The sequence below is a fragment of the Gorilla gorilla genome, chromosome 13 (genome assembly GCF_029281585.2).
Source record: "Gorilla gorilla gorilla isolate KB3781 chromosome 13, NHGRI_mGorGor1-v2.1_pri, whole genome shotgun sequence".
In the NCBI taxonomy this organism is placed as follows: Eukaryota; Metazoa; Chordata; class Mammalia; order Primates; family Hominidae; genus Gorilla; species Gorilla gorilla.
This window is the reverse complement of record NC_073237.2, coordinates 59,576,478-59,592,689: the sequence shown is the minus strand read 5'-3', so window position 1 is coordinate 59,592,689 and position 16,212 is coordinate 59,576,478. Positions and strand designations below refer to the sequence as shown.

Below are 16,212 nucleotides of genomic sequence, written 5' to 3'. Positions count from 1 at the left end.
CTAATGTTAAATGACGAGTTAATGGGTGCAGCACACCAACATGGCACATGTATACATATGTAACTAACCTGCATGTTGTGCACATGTACCCTAAAACTTAAAGTGTAATAAAAAAAAATGAAAAGGCAAATTGTAAAGATAGTTTCAACAAATCAAATAAACATAAGGTTAGTATTCTTGTAAGTATGAAATTTAAAACACTGTATCCGTTTAACAATTACTTAATGTACATGAATATATAGCGTCACTAGTTATAATAATGAATATGAGATTGCTTGCTTTAGCACATAGTTACAACTATTCATTATTCTTATAACTAGTGATGCTGAGAATTTTTTGAAAAGGCCATTAATGATTTGTTCTTTTGTTAAATATTTCTTCATGTACATTAAATAATTGTTTAACGGATACAGTGTTTTTAATGCCAACAAATTAGAGGATCAAGATGAAATGGACAAATTCCTAGAAAGACTCAAGTTATAGGAACTGCTAAAAGAAAGAACAGAAAGTTTGAATAGGTCTGTGACAAGTAAAGAAATCAAATTAGCAATTTTTATAAAAGCCCAGGCCCAAGTGGCTTCACTTGTGAATTCTATCACACATTAAAAAAATTATTACTAGTTATTCACAAAAAATAGAAAAGGAAGGATTTCCGAGCTCTTTCTGTGAGTTCAGTATTACCCTGATAACAAATTCAGAGAAAGATGTCTAGAAGAAAAGAAAACTACAGACCAATGTTGTAACTAGAAAATCAACAAAATACTTGCAAACCGAATCCAGCAATACAGCTTGAATATGTCTTATCTGAAATGCTTGGGACCAGAAGTGTTTTGGATTTTAGATTTTTTTTTTTTGGATTTTAGAATATTTGCAGAGTATACGCTGGTTGAACATACCTAATATAAAAATCTAAAGTCTGAAATGCTCTGATGAATATTTCTTTTGCACATCAGGTTAGTGCTCTAAAGGTTTTGAATTTTGGAGCATTTCGGATTTCAGATTTTCAGGTTAGGAATGCTCAGTTTGTTTATAAAAAGATTAAATACCATGACCAGGTGGGATTTATCCCAGGAAATACAAGGTTAGTGTAACTTCCAAAAATCAATCAATGTAATACACCACATTAATAGAATAAATGACCAAAACCACATGATCATCCCAAGAGACACAGAAAAAGTATTTGATAAAATCCAGCATCCCATCATTATAAAAAAACTCAACACAATAGGAATGGCAAGGAACTTCCTCAATTTGTTAAAGGGCATCTATAAAAAATCCAAAAGTAGTGTCATACTTATTAGTGAAAGACTGAATGCCTTTTCCCTATGATCAGGAATGAGATGAGGATAGCTACTTTTACCACTTTGATTTAACACTATACTGTAGATTCAGGTTAGGGAAATTAGGCAAGAAAAAGAAATAAAAGGCATTTATATTGGAAAATAAGAAGTAAAACTGTAGTCATCCCGCTGTATCCATGGGTTTCACATCCATGGATTAAACCAACTGCAGATTGAAAATACTTGGAAAAAGTGCTTGTACTGAACATGTACAGACTTTTTCTTGTCATTACTCCCTAAAGAATACAGTAATAACAACTATTTACATAACATTTACATTGTATTAGGTATTATAAATAGTCTAGAGATTTTAAAGTATACTGAAGGATGTGCACAGGTTATATGCAAATACTATGCCTTTGTATATCAGGAACATGAGTATTTGCAGATTTTGGTATGTGTGGGAGGTTCTGGAACTAGTACTGCATAGATACCAAAGGATGATTGTGTATTCACAGATTACATGATCTTGCATATTAAAAATCCTAAGGAATTAATTAAAAAAAACTATTAGAACTAATAAATGAGCTCAGGTCAGTTGCAGAATAGAAGATCAATATATAAAAATCAGTTGTATTTCTACACAGAGACAAAGAACAATCCAAAAATGAAATTAAAACAATTTCATTAACAATAGCATAACAAATTTTTAGGAATAAACTTAATGAAAGAAGTGTAAAATGTATACACTGAGAAATATAAAACATCATTGAAAGAAATTAAGGAAACATCTAAATAAATGGAAAGATATCTCATAGAGGACGTCATATTTTTAAGATGGCAATACTCCTTAATTGATCTGTATGTTCAATGCAATTCCTACTGAATTCCTAAATGTCTTTATTGCAGAAATTGACAGGTTAATCATAAATTTATATAAAAAGCAAAGGGACTTAGCATAGCTAAAACAATCTTGAAACAATACAAAGTTTGAAGACTTACACTTCTTAATTACAAAATTTATTACAAAACGACTGTAATCAAGACAATGTGATACTAAAGGATGAATGTACAGATTAATGGAAAGGAATTGACAGTCTCAATATAATTTCTCACATTGATGGTAACTGATTTTTGATCAGGGTGCCAAGACAATTCATGGGCAAAGAATAGTCTTTTAAACTAACAGTGCTGGGACAACTGGATATCCACATGTAAACTAATGAAGTAAGACAATCTACTTCACACTATATACAAAAAAAAAAAAATAGCTTAAAGTGGATCATAGGCCTATATATGAGAGCTAAACTTATTAAAACTCCAAGAAGAAACACAGAAGTCTTTGTGTACTTAGATTAGGCAGTGGTTTCTTAGATATGACACCAAAAGCTCAAGTGACAAAAGAAAAATAGTTAAGTTAGGCTTTATCAAAGTTAAAAACATCTGTGTGTCAAAGCACACTATCAAAAATGCGAAAAGACCACCCACAAATGGGTTCCACAAAATGGAAGAAAATGTTTGGGAATCATATATCTGATAATTGTCTTATCTCCAGAATATAAAAGAATTCTTACAGCTCAACAAGACAATGACAACTTAATTTAAAAAGTAGGCAAGGGACTTGGATAGACATTTTTCCAAATAAGATATACAAATGGCCAAAAAGCATGTAAAAAGATGCCCAACAGGTGGGCCCCTGAGCGGGCGTCCGGGACCTTGGTGTGCCAGGCGCCTTCCGCCCTTAACATGCGGAGGCTGGCCCAGGCGGTGCAGGAGCTGGAGCGGGGCCCGAGTGGGGCGCCAGAGCCCCAGCGCGAGCAGGAGAGGGGCCGGAGCGCGGATCCGCGCTGCGCTGCTGAAGCCTGGCCGGCCACCCAGACGCTGCCGGCAGCCTGGCCATGGCGGAGCCAAGGAAAGAATCTCTATACAAACAAATATGTGGCTATCAAATTGGAGCTGATCAAGTTCCGGACCCCGCAGCTGCACCTGGGTACCGGTTCTACAAGCAGCTCAGCGCCATAGAGGGTGTCCCTCAGGTCTACTACCTACTACAGCCTGGAGGACCTGTTCGACCTTCACGCCCGAGACGGTGCTCCTGATCGCCATCCGGCTGATCACGCGCATGGATTATGTGCACACCAAGAACCTCATTTATTTACCAGGACGTGAAGCCCGAGAACTTCCTGGTGGGGCGCCCAGGGACCAAGCGGCAGCACGCCATCCACATCATCGACTTCGGGCTGGCCAAGGGGTACATTGGCCCTGAGACCAAGAAGCACATCCCGTGCCGCCAGCACAAGAGCTTGACAGGTACGGCGTGCTACATGAGCATCAACATGCACCTAGGCAAGGAGCAGAGCCACTGCAACAACCTGGAGGTGCTGGGCCACATGTTCATGTACTTCCTGTGCAGCAGCCTCCCCTGGCAGGGGCTCAAGGCTGACACGATCATGAGCGGTACAGAAGATCGGGGACACATAGCGCGCCACACCCATCGAAGTGCTCTGCGAGAACTTCCCAGAGGAGATGGCTACGTACCTGCACTACGTGCGGCGCCTGGACTTTGAGAAGCCCGACTGTGACTACATGCGGCGCCTGGACTTTGAGACGCTCGACTACGACTACCTGCGGAAGCTCTCCAGCTACCTCTTCGACCGAAGCGGCTTCGTGTTCGACTCTGAGTACGAGGGGCCCGGGAAGCCCTTGACGACCCCCATCAGCACTGTCCACACCGACCTGCCCTCCCAGCCTCAGCTTCGGGACAAAGATCAGCCGCACAGCAAAAACCAGGCGCTGAACTCCACCAATGGGGAGCTGAACGCGGACGACCCCACAGCCGGCCACTCCAGCGCCCATGAGGGCGCCTGCAGAGATGGAGGTGGGCGATGAAACGAAATGCTGCTGTTTCTTCCCCCTGAATCTTCTCCGTGCGGCCCCTTGGGGCGCGAGCTTGTGTGAGGGCCTTGGGGCCCACCCACAGCGGCCCAGGGCCAGACGCTGGCTGGAAGCCAGGACATAGACTGCAGGGTCTTGGCCGGCGGCCCCATCCCCGGGACAAGGGGTCACTTCCTTCACGTAAGACTGGCCAAAATTTCTACACCTGTGTCTAGTCCTCCCCTCCAAGAGCATTAACTATTTAAAACAAGGAATAAAGGAAAAAAAAAGAAAGGCCCCATCCACCCCCACCCCTGCCCCTCCATTACTTTGCTGAAGTGAGTAGTGTGATCCTGGAGGCCCCCAGGGCTGAGGCCCAGCCCCGGCCCAGCCAGCTGCCCCCGTTAGCGTCATAAAGTCCAGCTTGTCTCCCTCTATCCAAAGGCCGTTTTCTCAGTGGGAGGGCAGGCCTGGCCTGGAGGGGTGCTGTGGGGCCATCTTGCCCAGGCCCACCTGGGAGGGACACAGGCATTGCTGCCAGGGGTGAGGCTGTGCCCCAGGCCTCCCCAAAACTAAAGGGGAACGGAGGGGTGGGGCCGCGGCTTGAAGCCAGCCCCGCAACCAAAATGCTGCACCAAAGCTCGGTCGCCACAGGCACGGCCACCGCAGCCTTTCACAGCCTGGCCCCGGCGAGGGGCAGGTGGGCCCTGCTAGGAGGGTGCTTCTCGAGGCACCTGTTCCCGGAGGCTGTGCTCCGACCCTCAGAACCGAGGGGGGTGGGCCGGCTGGCGTCGCCCTGCTCGGCCCCTGGGCCCTGCTGCGTGGGGGCGCGCGGGCACATGGCTTCCTGTCTCTCTGCTCCGCCCCCTGGCAAGCAGCCGCAGACAAAATGCCTTAAAGCCCCCGGCCTAGCCCCGCAGGTGTATGTGCAGGGGGGCCTGTGGGCGGCCCTGGACTGGCTGGCGGACTCCCAGCGGGTCAGCTTGAGGCAGTGCCCAGGGCGGTGGCCGTGAGTCTGGTTTTTGCTTTACCAAGTGTACAGAAATGGCGTTTACGTTTCTCTGATGCTCTTTTGAAGCCATACAACTTAGGGACTTTAAAAAAAAAAAAAAAAAGGAAAAATGAAACCCTCCAAAAAAAAGATGCCCAACATCATTGGTCATTAGATAAATACAAATCAAAACCACGATGGGATAATAATAGGTCTACAAGGATGGCAACAATCAGAAAGACAAACAATAACAAGTGTTAGAGGATTTGGACTAATTTGGATGCAATATATTGCTGTTGGAAATGTAAAGTGGTGCTGCTACTTTGGAAAACAGTTTGGCCATTCCTTAAAAGGGTAAACATAGAGTTACCATATGACCCAGCAATTCTACTTCTAGATATATATGCAATAGAAATGAAAACATATATCCACAAAAACTTGTACATGACTCTTCATACTAGTGTTATTCACAATAGAAAAATAATAGAAAGAAACCCAAATGTCTGTCAGGCGATGAATGGATACAGAAAAAGTGGTATATTCATACAATGAAATATTAATTTGGCAATAAAAGGGAATGAAGTAATGATACATGCTCTAATGTGGATGAACCTTGAAAACATTATGCTTAGTGAAAGAAGGCAGACAGAAAGGCCACATGTTCTAAAATTAGATTGTGATATTTGTACAATGCTATGAATAAACTAAAAACATTGAATTTTACACTTTAAGTGGGTGGACTTTATGGTATGTGAATTATATCTCAATAAAGGTGTTACTAAAAGACAATATAGAGTGTTCTTTGTTTCTCTGAAAGACAAGTTTTTAACTTCCATTTCTCCAAATAAGCAATTATTTGTTTTTATACCAAATTAGCATTTTCAGATTCTCTACTGATGTTACTGGATTAAATTATGTTTTTAACTTTTTGTTAATTTCTACATTTTTTGTTTCCTACTATTGCTTCTACATTTTGTGCACTGAAGGAGGTAGTATATTGATTTTACACTTACATTTCTTGTACTTTCTGCCTATATTAGTGTTATCCACATATCCTTTTGTCTCAAATTTATATTTAATACTGTTAGCTGTGTTTTCTAAGTATGGGATAATACCTTTCAGTATGTTGTAGGTGACTATATATAGATAGTACGTTTGTATTTGAACTATTTGGAAGCTGACCAAATGTTTTTATTATCTTGTAGATTTTACTTTCCTCGTTGGTACTGCAGTGGCAGCAACAGAGCCTATCGGCATGGAATATCTCGAGGTGCTGAAGCTCCTCTTCTTGATGACTTTGTCATGTCTTACCTCTTTGCTCAGGTATGATTATACTATCTTACTTGTACATGTGTTAAATGATAAATATCTTGCTGTTTAATAAGTCACTTAATCAGGAAAAACTTCACATATGGGAAAATTGCAGTTCTGTCTTGCACAGCAGGTGCAGAGAAGTAACAAAATTGAGTCTTTTAGCACTAGTTTTTAATCCCATGGTTTATGGATAATAGAATCTATTTTATAAAGTTTTTTTGGACTGATCCTTTTGAATTTCTTTCTTTTTTTAGGACTTTAGATCATTTTAAGGATTTTGCAAAGTATAGACTGAGGTTTACAACATGATTCATGTAGACATACGTGGCTAAAATATTAGTAACATTTCTTTATGGTTTTTAAAAAAATTTTTGGACAATTTCAGGCTTACACAATAGACAATGAACTGTAGAGAAAGTAGGTTACATAAAAAAATGAGCTCTGATAGTTTGTTTAGCTGTTTATAGGAAGGCGACTGGATGTTGATACTTAGTCTAAGAGCTATATTCAAGTTATTTGTTCACTAATACAGTTATGTCAAATTTTTGTATTGTGTTGGTATTTCATAATGCTTTCTTCTCTATTACCTTGATTTAAACAGTAATTGAAATATTTTGTCATTAAATAACTTGTTTTTATGTGCTGCTAGACTAGTAGGAATAGAAATTAAAGGAAGAAAATATGTTAGTGCTCTTGGGTAAAAATAGGCACTTGGTATCCCCAAGGTATCAGGACTTCTAAATCAGATTTGCTAATATTGTAGGAAACAAGCCCACAGATCCTCATGGCTCGCATTTCTGAGAGGAAGGCTAGTAAGGCTAGTTCAGTTTATGAACAACAAAAGGAAAAATATTTCTCTATTGGGGTATGAGACCAACAAACTTTATTTTTATTGTGGTAAGAGATATATAATAAAAATGACCATTTTAACCATTTTAAGTGTACAGTTCAGTTGTATTAAGTACAAATACATTGCTGTACAACCATCACCACCATCCATCTCCAGAACACTTTTCATCTTCCCAAATGGAAACTTCATACCCATTAAATAATAACTCTGTATTTCCCACTCCCAATGGCCTTTTGCAATCACCATTCTACTTTCTGAATATAAATCTGCCTTTTCTATGTACCTCATACAAATGGAATTATACAGCATTTGTCCTTTTTTGACTGGCTTATTTCACTTAGCATAATGTCTGCCAGGTTCATCCATGTTGTAGCATGTGCCAGAATTTCTTTCCTTTTTAAGGCTGAATAATATTCCATTGCATATGTATACTGCATTTTATTTGTTCATCTGTTGATGGATACTTGGGTTGCTGCTGTGAACATGGGTAAACAAATATTTCCTTGAGTCCCTGTTTTCAGTTCTTTTCAATATATACCCAGAAATGGAATTGCTGGATCATATGGTAAATTTATAATTTTTTTTGAGGAACTGCTACATTGTTTTCTGTAGTGGCTGCACTATTTTTCAGTCCTACCAGCAGTGCACAAGTGTTCCACTTTCTCAACATCCTCAACAATGCTTTGCTTTGTTTGATAATAGCCATCTCTATGGGTTTGAGGTGGTATCATTGTGATTTTGATGCATACTTCTCTAACAACCAGTGATCATGAGCATCTTTTCATATGCCTGTTGGCCATCTGTTTATCTTCTTTGCAGAGATGTTGCTTGTTGGCTATTTGTTTATCTTCTTTGCAGAGATGTCTACTCAAGTCCTTTGCCCATTTTTAAATCAGGTTGTTTGTTTGTTGTTATATTATAGAAATTATTATTCTGGATCTTAACTCCTTATAAGATACATGATTTGTAGATAGTTTTTCCCATTATCTAGGTTGCCTTTTCATTCTGTTGCTTGTCTTTTGAGGGACAAAAGTTTTAAATTTGGCTGTATTCTAATTTATCTATTTTTTGTTTCCTATGTTTTTGGTGTCATATCCAAGAAATCATTGCCAAATCCAATGTTATGAAGCTTTCCTTCTGTTTTCTTTTAAGAGTTTTATCATTTTAGCTCTTACATTTAGGCCTTGGGTCCATTTTGAGTTAATTTTTGTCTATCGTGAAGGTGAGGGCCCAACTTCTTTTGCTTGCGAATATCCAGTTTTCCTAGCACCATTTGTTGAAAGACTGTCTTTTCTCCATTGAATGGTCTTGGCACCTTTGTTGAAAATCATTTGACCACCAACCTACTTTTTTATACAGCTCCTTTATCTGTATAGCCATTATAAAAAGAGAGGGGAATGGAGAGAGGCTTCTAAGAATAGCCTTTTGAAAACAGGATATTATGAGGTTACAACTTTCTGTTGCTTTTACGGGTATATTATTTCACCTGTGCTGCAGAGCTAGTATATTTTGGGGGCAGGCTAGTTAAGTCCCATTTATAAGCCAAGTTTTCCCAAACTATTCATTCAGCTACTTTAGCCTAATATTAATACTGCAATGTCTAGTATTTTTGATCTAGAAAAATTTTGGGTGATTTCAGAATACTCAATTTTATCCTTCTAGGAAGGATTGTCTTATCTAGCATGGCAAGGTAATTCCACCATATAATTCTAAATTATGTCTAGATAGTACCACAAGCAATTTTCTATTTTTTAATGTTTTTACTTCTCTAAATTTGTGCCCAGAAAATATGATAGTATTTAGATTACTCTAAGATTGTACTGTTATCATTTTATATTATATGCATGTTGTAGACTATATATAGCAAATGTGACCAGTGGCATTACCAGAGTGTAAGAATATCTTGACATCTTTAAATAACCAAAAAATAGATAAGCCACTGAACTGTCTTTAAAGTTCTTAAGACAGTACCTGTAGGAAGACAGATTTGGAAAAGGTAAGCAAATAAAAATCAAAAGTAAGATGGCCCTTTTAAATTCAGTTTCCTCTGGGAATTAATTGCCTTTATATCATCAAATATGGCTGCTAAGCAAATAAACTGCTGACATGTGAACAACTTTTAATTAATTCATATCTATTCAACAACAATTGGATGTTTACCTCATGTTCTTGGCATCATTTCTGATTTTGTGACTGTGACTGTTTTTTATTTCCCTGGCTAATGAAGATGTAAATTTCTTAAGTTCAAATTTTGTCAGCTACTCAAATGAGAAAAGGTTTTCTTTCTTATTTTATTTTTTTATAGAGATGGGGTCTTTGATAACCAGGCTGGCACTATCATAGCTCACTGCAGCCTTGAACTCCTGGGCTCCAGTGATTGTCTTGCTTCAGCCTGTCAGCCTCCTGAGTAGCTAGGTACAGGTGTGTGCCACTATGCCTGGCTAATTTTTTTAGGTTTGGTTTTGTGGAGATGGAATCTCGCTCTATTGTCCAGGCTGGTTTCAAACACCTGGCTTCAAATGATCCTCCTACCTCAGCCTCCCAAAGTGCTGGGATTACGAGTGTGAGCCACCACACCTGGCCTGAAATTTTTCAGTAGTTTTAATTAAATGAAATTTTTGAGGGTACATACTATAATATTTAAGGAATAGTATTTATTATGTTTTGGCATTTGAGACTCTTCCATTTGTAACTTTTGTCTAGTGAATAGTTTATTATGTTTTTAGTATTGCTATCACTCATTTTTCATATATTTATTGTCTTCTGATCATGACTTCCATAGAATTTCCACATGAGCAGAATTTGTTATCTACCAGTTCTTTTCTTTTCTTTCTCTTTTTTTGAGATGGAGTCTCCCACTGTTGCCTGGGCTGGAGTGCAATGGCATGATCTCGGCTCACTGCAACCTCTGCCTCCCAGGTTCAAATGATTCTCCTGACTCAGCCTCCCTAGTAGCTGGGATTACAGATGCCTGCCACTATGCCCGGCTAATTTTTTGTATTTTTAGTAGAGATGGGGTTTCACTATGTTGGCCAGGCTGGTCTCGAACTCCTGACCTTGTCATCTGCCCGCCTTGGACTTCTAAAGTGCTGGGATTACAGGTGTGAGCCACCGCACCCAGCCCATCTACTAGTTCTATATGGAACCAAGGCAGGCTATTAAAAAGAATCTACCAAGTCATTGATCATCTTCTACTTAAACAGTATAACTTACTTGCCTGTTCTCAAAAGTGTGGTGAAATAAGTGTTTAAAATTGAGCAAAAATCTGTCTCCTACCCTGAATTAATTTTGTATTAGCAACATTTAGGCCTTTGTTTTGGGTGATACTGATTATTTGATGGTGTGGTTCTTAATAGTTTATTTTCTTATATGAAAATATCTTCTATATTTTATTAATAGAAAAGCAAATATACTTTTAAATGTTTCTTTTAATAAAATTAGTTTAAAAAGGTTCCAGTAAAGCTTTAATTTCATGAGACAAGTTATTACATCAAAAGAAGAGAAATACAGATGTAGAGTATAGAGGGCCCTATATTTCTCTTGTCCGGTTTAAAACCTTGATTCACATTTTTATTTTAGGTAATATGGCTCTTACCTTTTTTTCTACAAAGAAAATTGGTATTATGTTTAGAATATTTGTACTTCTGCTTTCTTTTTCTTTCTCCCATTACATGTTCAGTCAGATTTATCTGTATTCCTAAATCCTCCAGGTCAAAATCGTAGAACCTCTGTGTTTCTCTCTTCTTCATTCTTTATACAATATATAGTTAATAAAGTTATCAGCCTTTTTTCAGAATCTTTTAGTATCTTCTGTTTCCTGGATCAGATCCTTATTATTTCATATCTGAGCCATACACCAGCCTCTTAAAGAGCCTCCCTAAATACACTTTATTTTCTTCAAGCACTTCTATCATTGCTACTACTTTGCCAATGGAAGAGACATGATGAAAACAGATCTCCATAGTTTCTAGGATCAGGTCATTCAAGGGTACCTGCAGTCGGACCCCAACTTACTTTTCTAAGTTTTAATCCACATTATTTCTTCACATAAACTTCAGGCCCTAATCAAATTAGTTTATGCATCTGAACATATCTTGTGCTTTTTTGTGTGTGTCATTCCTTCTATTTCTTTACCCTGTTTTGTGTCCATCATACATTTTTTTATTTTTAAACACACTGTGAAGTTTCAAATCTTCCATGAAACCCTCCTTGATTACTCCAGCTGAATATAATCTTAACTTTCTCCAAGTTCCTGAAGGAGCTTTTGTGTGGTGCTTCCTATATCATGTCTGGTGTTATAATTATTTGCTTCTGTTTCGCTTCTAAGCTAAATTTTGGTCCCTTTGATGACTGAGACCACATCTTATACAGTCATGTGTCACTTACTTATGGGGATATATTCTGAGAAATATGTCGTTAGGCAATTTTATTGTTCTGTGAGTATCATGTATTGTACTTATACAAACCTATATGTTATAGCCTAGTATATGCCTAGTCTGTATGGTATAGCCTATTATTGCTCTAGGCTACAAACTTACATAGCATGTTGCTGTACTGAATATTGTAGGCAATTGTAACACAACGGTAAGTATTTGTGTAGTTAAACATATCTAAACATAAAAAAGATACAGTAAAAATGCAGTATTACAATCTTATGGAACCATCGTTATATATGTAGTCTGCCATTGACCAAAACATTGTTTTGGGGCACATGGCTATTTCTTTGTATCCAACACCACTTGTAGTATGATACTTCCAACATAATTGGAGTTCAGTATATATTTAACTCAGTAATATCTACTTTAATTTAGGTAATTTTTATGTAGAAGATATAATTTGAAGATATATTTAATGAAATAGGTTGATGTTGTATGTACTCTGGGAACCCAGTGTAAATCAGTTTCCATTTGCAAATGAACTTTTATTAAAATTGTATTGCAAAATGAATGAAAATTAAAGGAGGAATTTCATTATGCCATTTATTTATTTATTAATTATTTTAGAGACTGGGTCTTGGTCTGTTACCCAGACTAGGGTGCAGTGGTGTGATCATAGCTCAAGAGATCCTCCTACCTCAGCCCCCCAAGTAGCTGGGACTGCAGGTGTGTGCCACCATGCCTGGATAATTTTTAAATTTTTTGTGGAGATGAGATCTTGCCATGTTGCCCAGGCTGGTCTCAAACTCCTGGGCTCAAGTGATCTTCATGCCTTGGCCTCCCAAAGTTCTGGGATTACAGGCATGAGCCACTGAGCCTGGCCAATTTGTATCTTGTAAATGCATATATTCTGAAAATTATGATTAAAATATAATCATAGATTAAAACATGATAATGAAACTTACGATGAGATATTTCCTTCTAAATTTTTGGTTTTAGTGGCGGCATGATTTTGTGCATGGATGGATAAAAGTACCTGTGACTCATGAAACACAGGAAGAATGTCTTGGGATGGCAGTGTTAGATATGATGAGAATAGCCAAAGAAAACGATCAAACCCCACTGGCCATCTATAACTCTATCAGGTAATTTTCTTTTGCAAATCCTTACACATAAGTGTGAGTAGAGATTTTATATAATTCATATATATTTTCTGTGTTTACCCATGCCTTTTGATTTTGTAATACTAGTTAAGTACCCCTTATCTAAAATGCTTGGAATCAGAAATGTTTCAGATTTTGGATGTTTCCAGATTTTGGAATATTGGCATTGAACTTACCAGTTGAGCACCCCTAATCCAAAATGCTCTAATGAGCATTTCCTTTGAACATCATGTTGACATTCAAAAAGTTCTGGATTTTGGAACATTTCGTATTTCAGATATTTGCAAGAGGGATAGTCAACCTATAATAAAAAATCATATGGGTAAGTTTTATATCTTGGGAGTAAAACACACTTTGTAAGGTGAAATTATTTAAAGAGTTGTACTACAGGAAATATCATAGGTATTAAATATCTATTATTTGATTTCATTTATTCTGAGAAGGCTAGGTAAGTTCAGAGGAATAGAAGAAACACCTGGAGGCATACTTTTTGATAGAAGATCCTCCAGTTGGCTATATAAATGACCTGAATAAGTATTTCCCAAATGGTGGTGTATATTTTATTTGCATTAGAATCATGTGGGGGAGCCTGTTAAAATCAAAGATTTCTGGGTCCTCATCCAAGAGATTTGGATTCAGTAAATCTGAGTTGAAGCCCACAAATATGAATTTTTACAGATGCTCTAGGGTATTCTTATACAAATGGTCCAAACTCTGCATTCTTCAAATTCTTCTGCATATTGAACTTGACAATCATGGCTAATATAAAACTGCTTTTTAAAAAGGTATATATAAGAATGGTTTAAGTTTGAAGGCAAATATGTATTTTATATATTACATACTTCCCAGATTAAAAATTTGAGTACATCATGACTGTGGTTAAAGCTTCCTTTTTTGAAATTATTCTCCCAATAACTGGCTTCAGTCATTTCTTTGCCATGTCATCAAAACAGTTACATACCCAATTTGAAGAGTATCAATTTCTGTATTTCTCTCTTTTGTTTTAAATATTCTTGTTTTACTTTCAGATGTCTGTTAGGTCTTAACCTAAGGGTGTAGGCCATAGGGTATAATTTTAGGAACTCAGAAATCTAGAAGATTCCAAAGCCCATAGGGAAAAAAAACACATTCATTCATTCAACAGCTACTTATTGAATACTTGCTGTATGCCAGGCTATAGTAGAACATAGTTGGAGGAAGAGTATCTTAGATGTCGTTACATAGAAACTGAAGGAATTCAGGGGAACACAGTTGAAGAACAGAAGCTTTGACCCATTGAAGATGAATGTTATAAATATGAAGCCATCTCTAGACTTAAGCTATCGTGGAATATTTCTGCTTTGGAAACCATGATGTCATCCAAAGTCTTGGCACAATCTTTCTATGTAGATTGTAGTTTCTTCCAGTTCGAGAATCATGTCATCTATTACTCTTATCCCTACATTATTTAGTCTAGTGTCCTAAACCTAATGACTATTTAGTAACTGTATTTATCTGATTCTTTTAACTCATGCTCTTAGCCAGGATATAAACACAGATGCAAAATGCTGCATCATTTTTTTTTACTGCTTTACTTTAAAAATAGTGTAGATATTAAACATTCATATAAGATTCCATGATATTTTAAAAGAGTTTATTGAGATAATTTACAAATCATAAATCTCACCCATTTAAAATATACAATTTAATATTTTGTATTATATTCACAGGGTTGTATAAAGATGACCACAATCTAATTTTAGAACATTTTCATCCTTTCTGAAAGAAACCCCATGCCCATTAGCATTCAGTCCTCATCCCACTTTCCCCCAGCCTCTGGAAACCACTTATCTTTTTGTTTGCGTGGATTTTCCTGTCTCAAACATTTCATATAAATAGAATCATGCAAAATGTGGTGTGGCATTTTTTTTGTCTGGCTTCTTTCACTTAATATGATGTTTCCAAGGTTCATTCATGTTGTAGAATGTATCAGTACTTCATTTCTTTTTATTGCTGAATCATTTCATTATATAGATATACCACATTTTGCTTATTTGTTCTTCACTTGATGAAAATGTGGGCTGCTTCCATGTTTTGGCTATTGTGACTAATGTGGCTATGAACAGTTGTATATGAGTAATTTTGTGGATGTATTTTTTTCATTTTTTCTTGTGCATATATTTAGGAGTGGAATTCCTGGAACATATGGTAACTGTTTAACTTTTTGAGGAACTGCTTAACTTTTCAAAAGCAGCTGTGCCACATTACATTCACACTAGCAGTACATGAAGAGTTCCAACTCTTTCCGCACTTGTTTCTGTCTGTATTTTATCCATCCTAGTGGATGGAAGTGCTGTCTCATTCTAGTTTTGATGTTCATTTCTCTAATGACTACTGATGTTTGGCATCTTTTCATGTACTTTTTGGCCATTTGTATGCCTTCTGTAGAGAAGTGTCTATTTGAATTCATTGCTCATTTTTTAATTGGGTTATTTGTCTTTTAATTATTGAGTTTAGAAAATTCTTTTTATATTCTGGATACACGTCTCCACATATAATCATATTTATGATTTGCCATTATTTCCTCCCATTCTGTGTATTGTTATTTTACTTTCCTGAAGGTATCATTTGTAGCACAAAGTTTTAATTTTGAGTAGTCTAATTTGCCCGATTTTTCTTTGTGTCTTGTGCCATGTGGAAATGTGGTTTCAGCAACATGGATGTCTTTCTTGGTTTTAGCAAGAGCAGTTTCTCTTGAAATTATGGAACAGAAGCCAAACTGGAATGAGTTGAGGGATAAATGGAAGGCAAGAAAATGGAAATGGCTATGTACATGCTTTCAAAAAGAGGCCAGATAGGCTGTGGCCAGAAGGAAATATGGGATTAAGAGATTTTACATTTTATATGGGAAGGACATTAATTTAGCAAGCCCTTTGTGTCTGTGGATTCCACATCTAATATGTCATAGAATGAGGTCCAGAAAGGTTTCCTGGATTAGATGGTACTTGAGCTGAGCCTTGTAGAATGAGTAACTAGATAGGAGATGGATGATTGGAAGAAAGATTAGCATATATTAAGGCATGGAAAATTATTTAATGGTACTTCAGAAATAAAATGTTCCTTAGAAGCACAGAAATAAATTACCTTCTTTAGAATATTGTACATAGAGATGAATGTACAGAAAAGTCAGAATATTTCTAAATGGAATTGTTTTGATCACAAAGGAATTATTAGGAGTTGAAGCTGGCCTAACAAAATAATATACAGAAGTATGTTTGCATAATGAAAATGGCTTCCAACAAAATGTAACAATTTCCAAAATTCAGGTAAATTTTGGAGCACAGCATCATAGGAAATATTTGTAGCACAGTTCAATATATGCCAA

The 16,212-nt window shown here is 37.3% G+C and overlaps 2 protein-coding genes and 1 pseudogene across 4 annotated transcripts in view; 2 read left to right on the top strand and 1 right to left on the bottom strand.

The window, feature by feature from the left end:
• The window catches only part of INSL6 (insulin like 6), a 197,100-nt gene that overhangs the window by 47,887 nt on the left and 133,001 nt on the right, over positions 1 to 16,212 (bottom strand). The gene's annotated exons all lie outside the window — the stretch shown is intronic.
• Positions 1 to 16,212, top strand: part of JAK2 (Janus kinase 2) — a 145,320-nt gene that overhangs the window by 55,109 nt on the left and 73,999 nt on the right. For all 3 annotated transcript variants that reach the window (XM_055350620.2, XM_004047770.5, XM_063696426.1), the window contains 2 exons: positions 6,351 to 6,468; positions 12,685 to 12,830. In XM_055350620.2, coding sequence (XP_055206595.2) covers positions 6,351 to 6,468; positions 12,685 to 12,830 — 264 coding nt within the window. The remainder of the gene's footprint in view (positions 1 to 6,350; positions 6,469 to 12,684; positions 12,831 to 16,212) is intronic.
• Positions 2,888 to 4,908, top strand: LOC109028146 (casein kinase I-like; annotated as a pseudogene).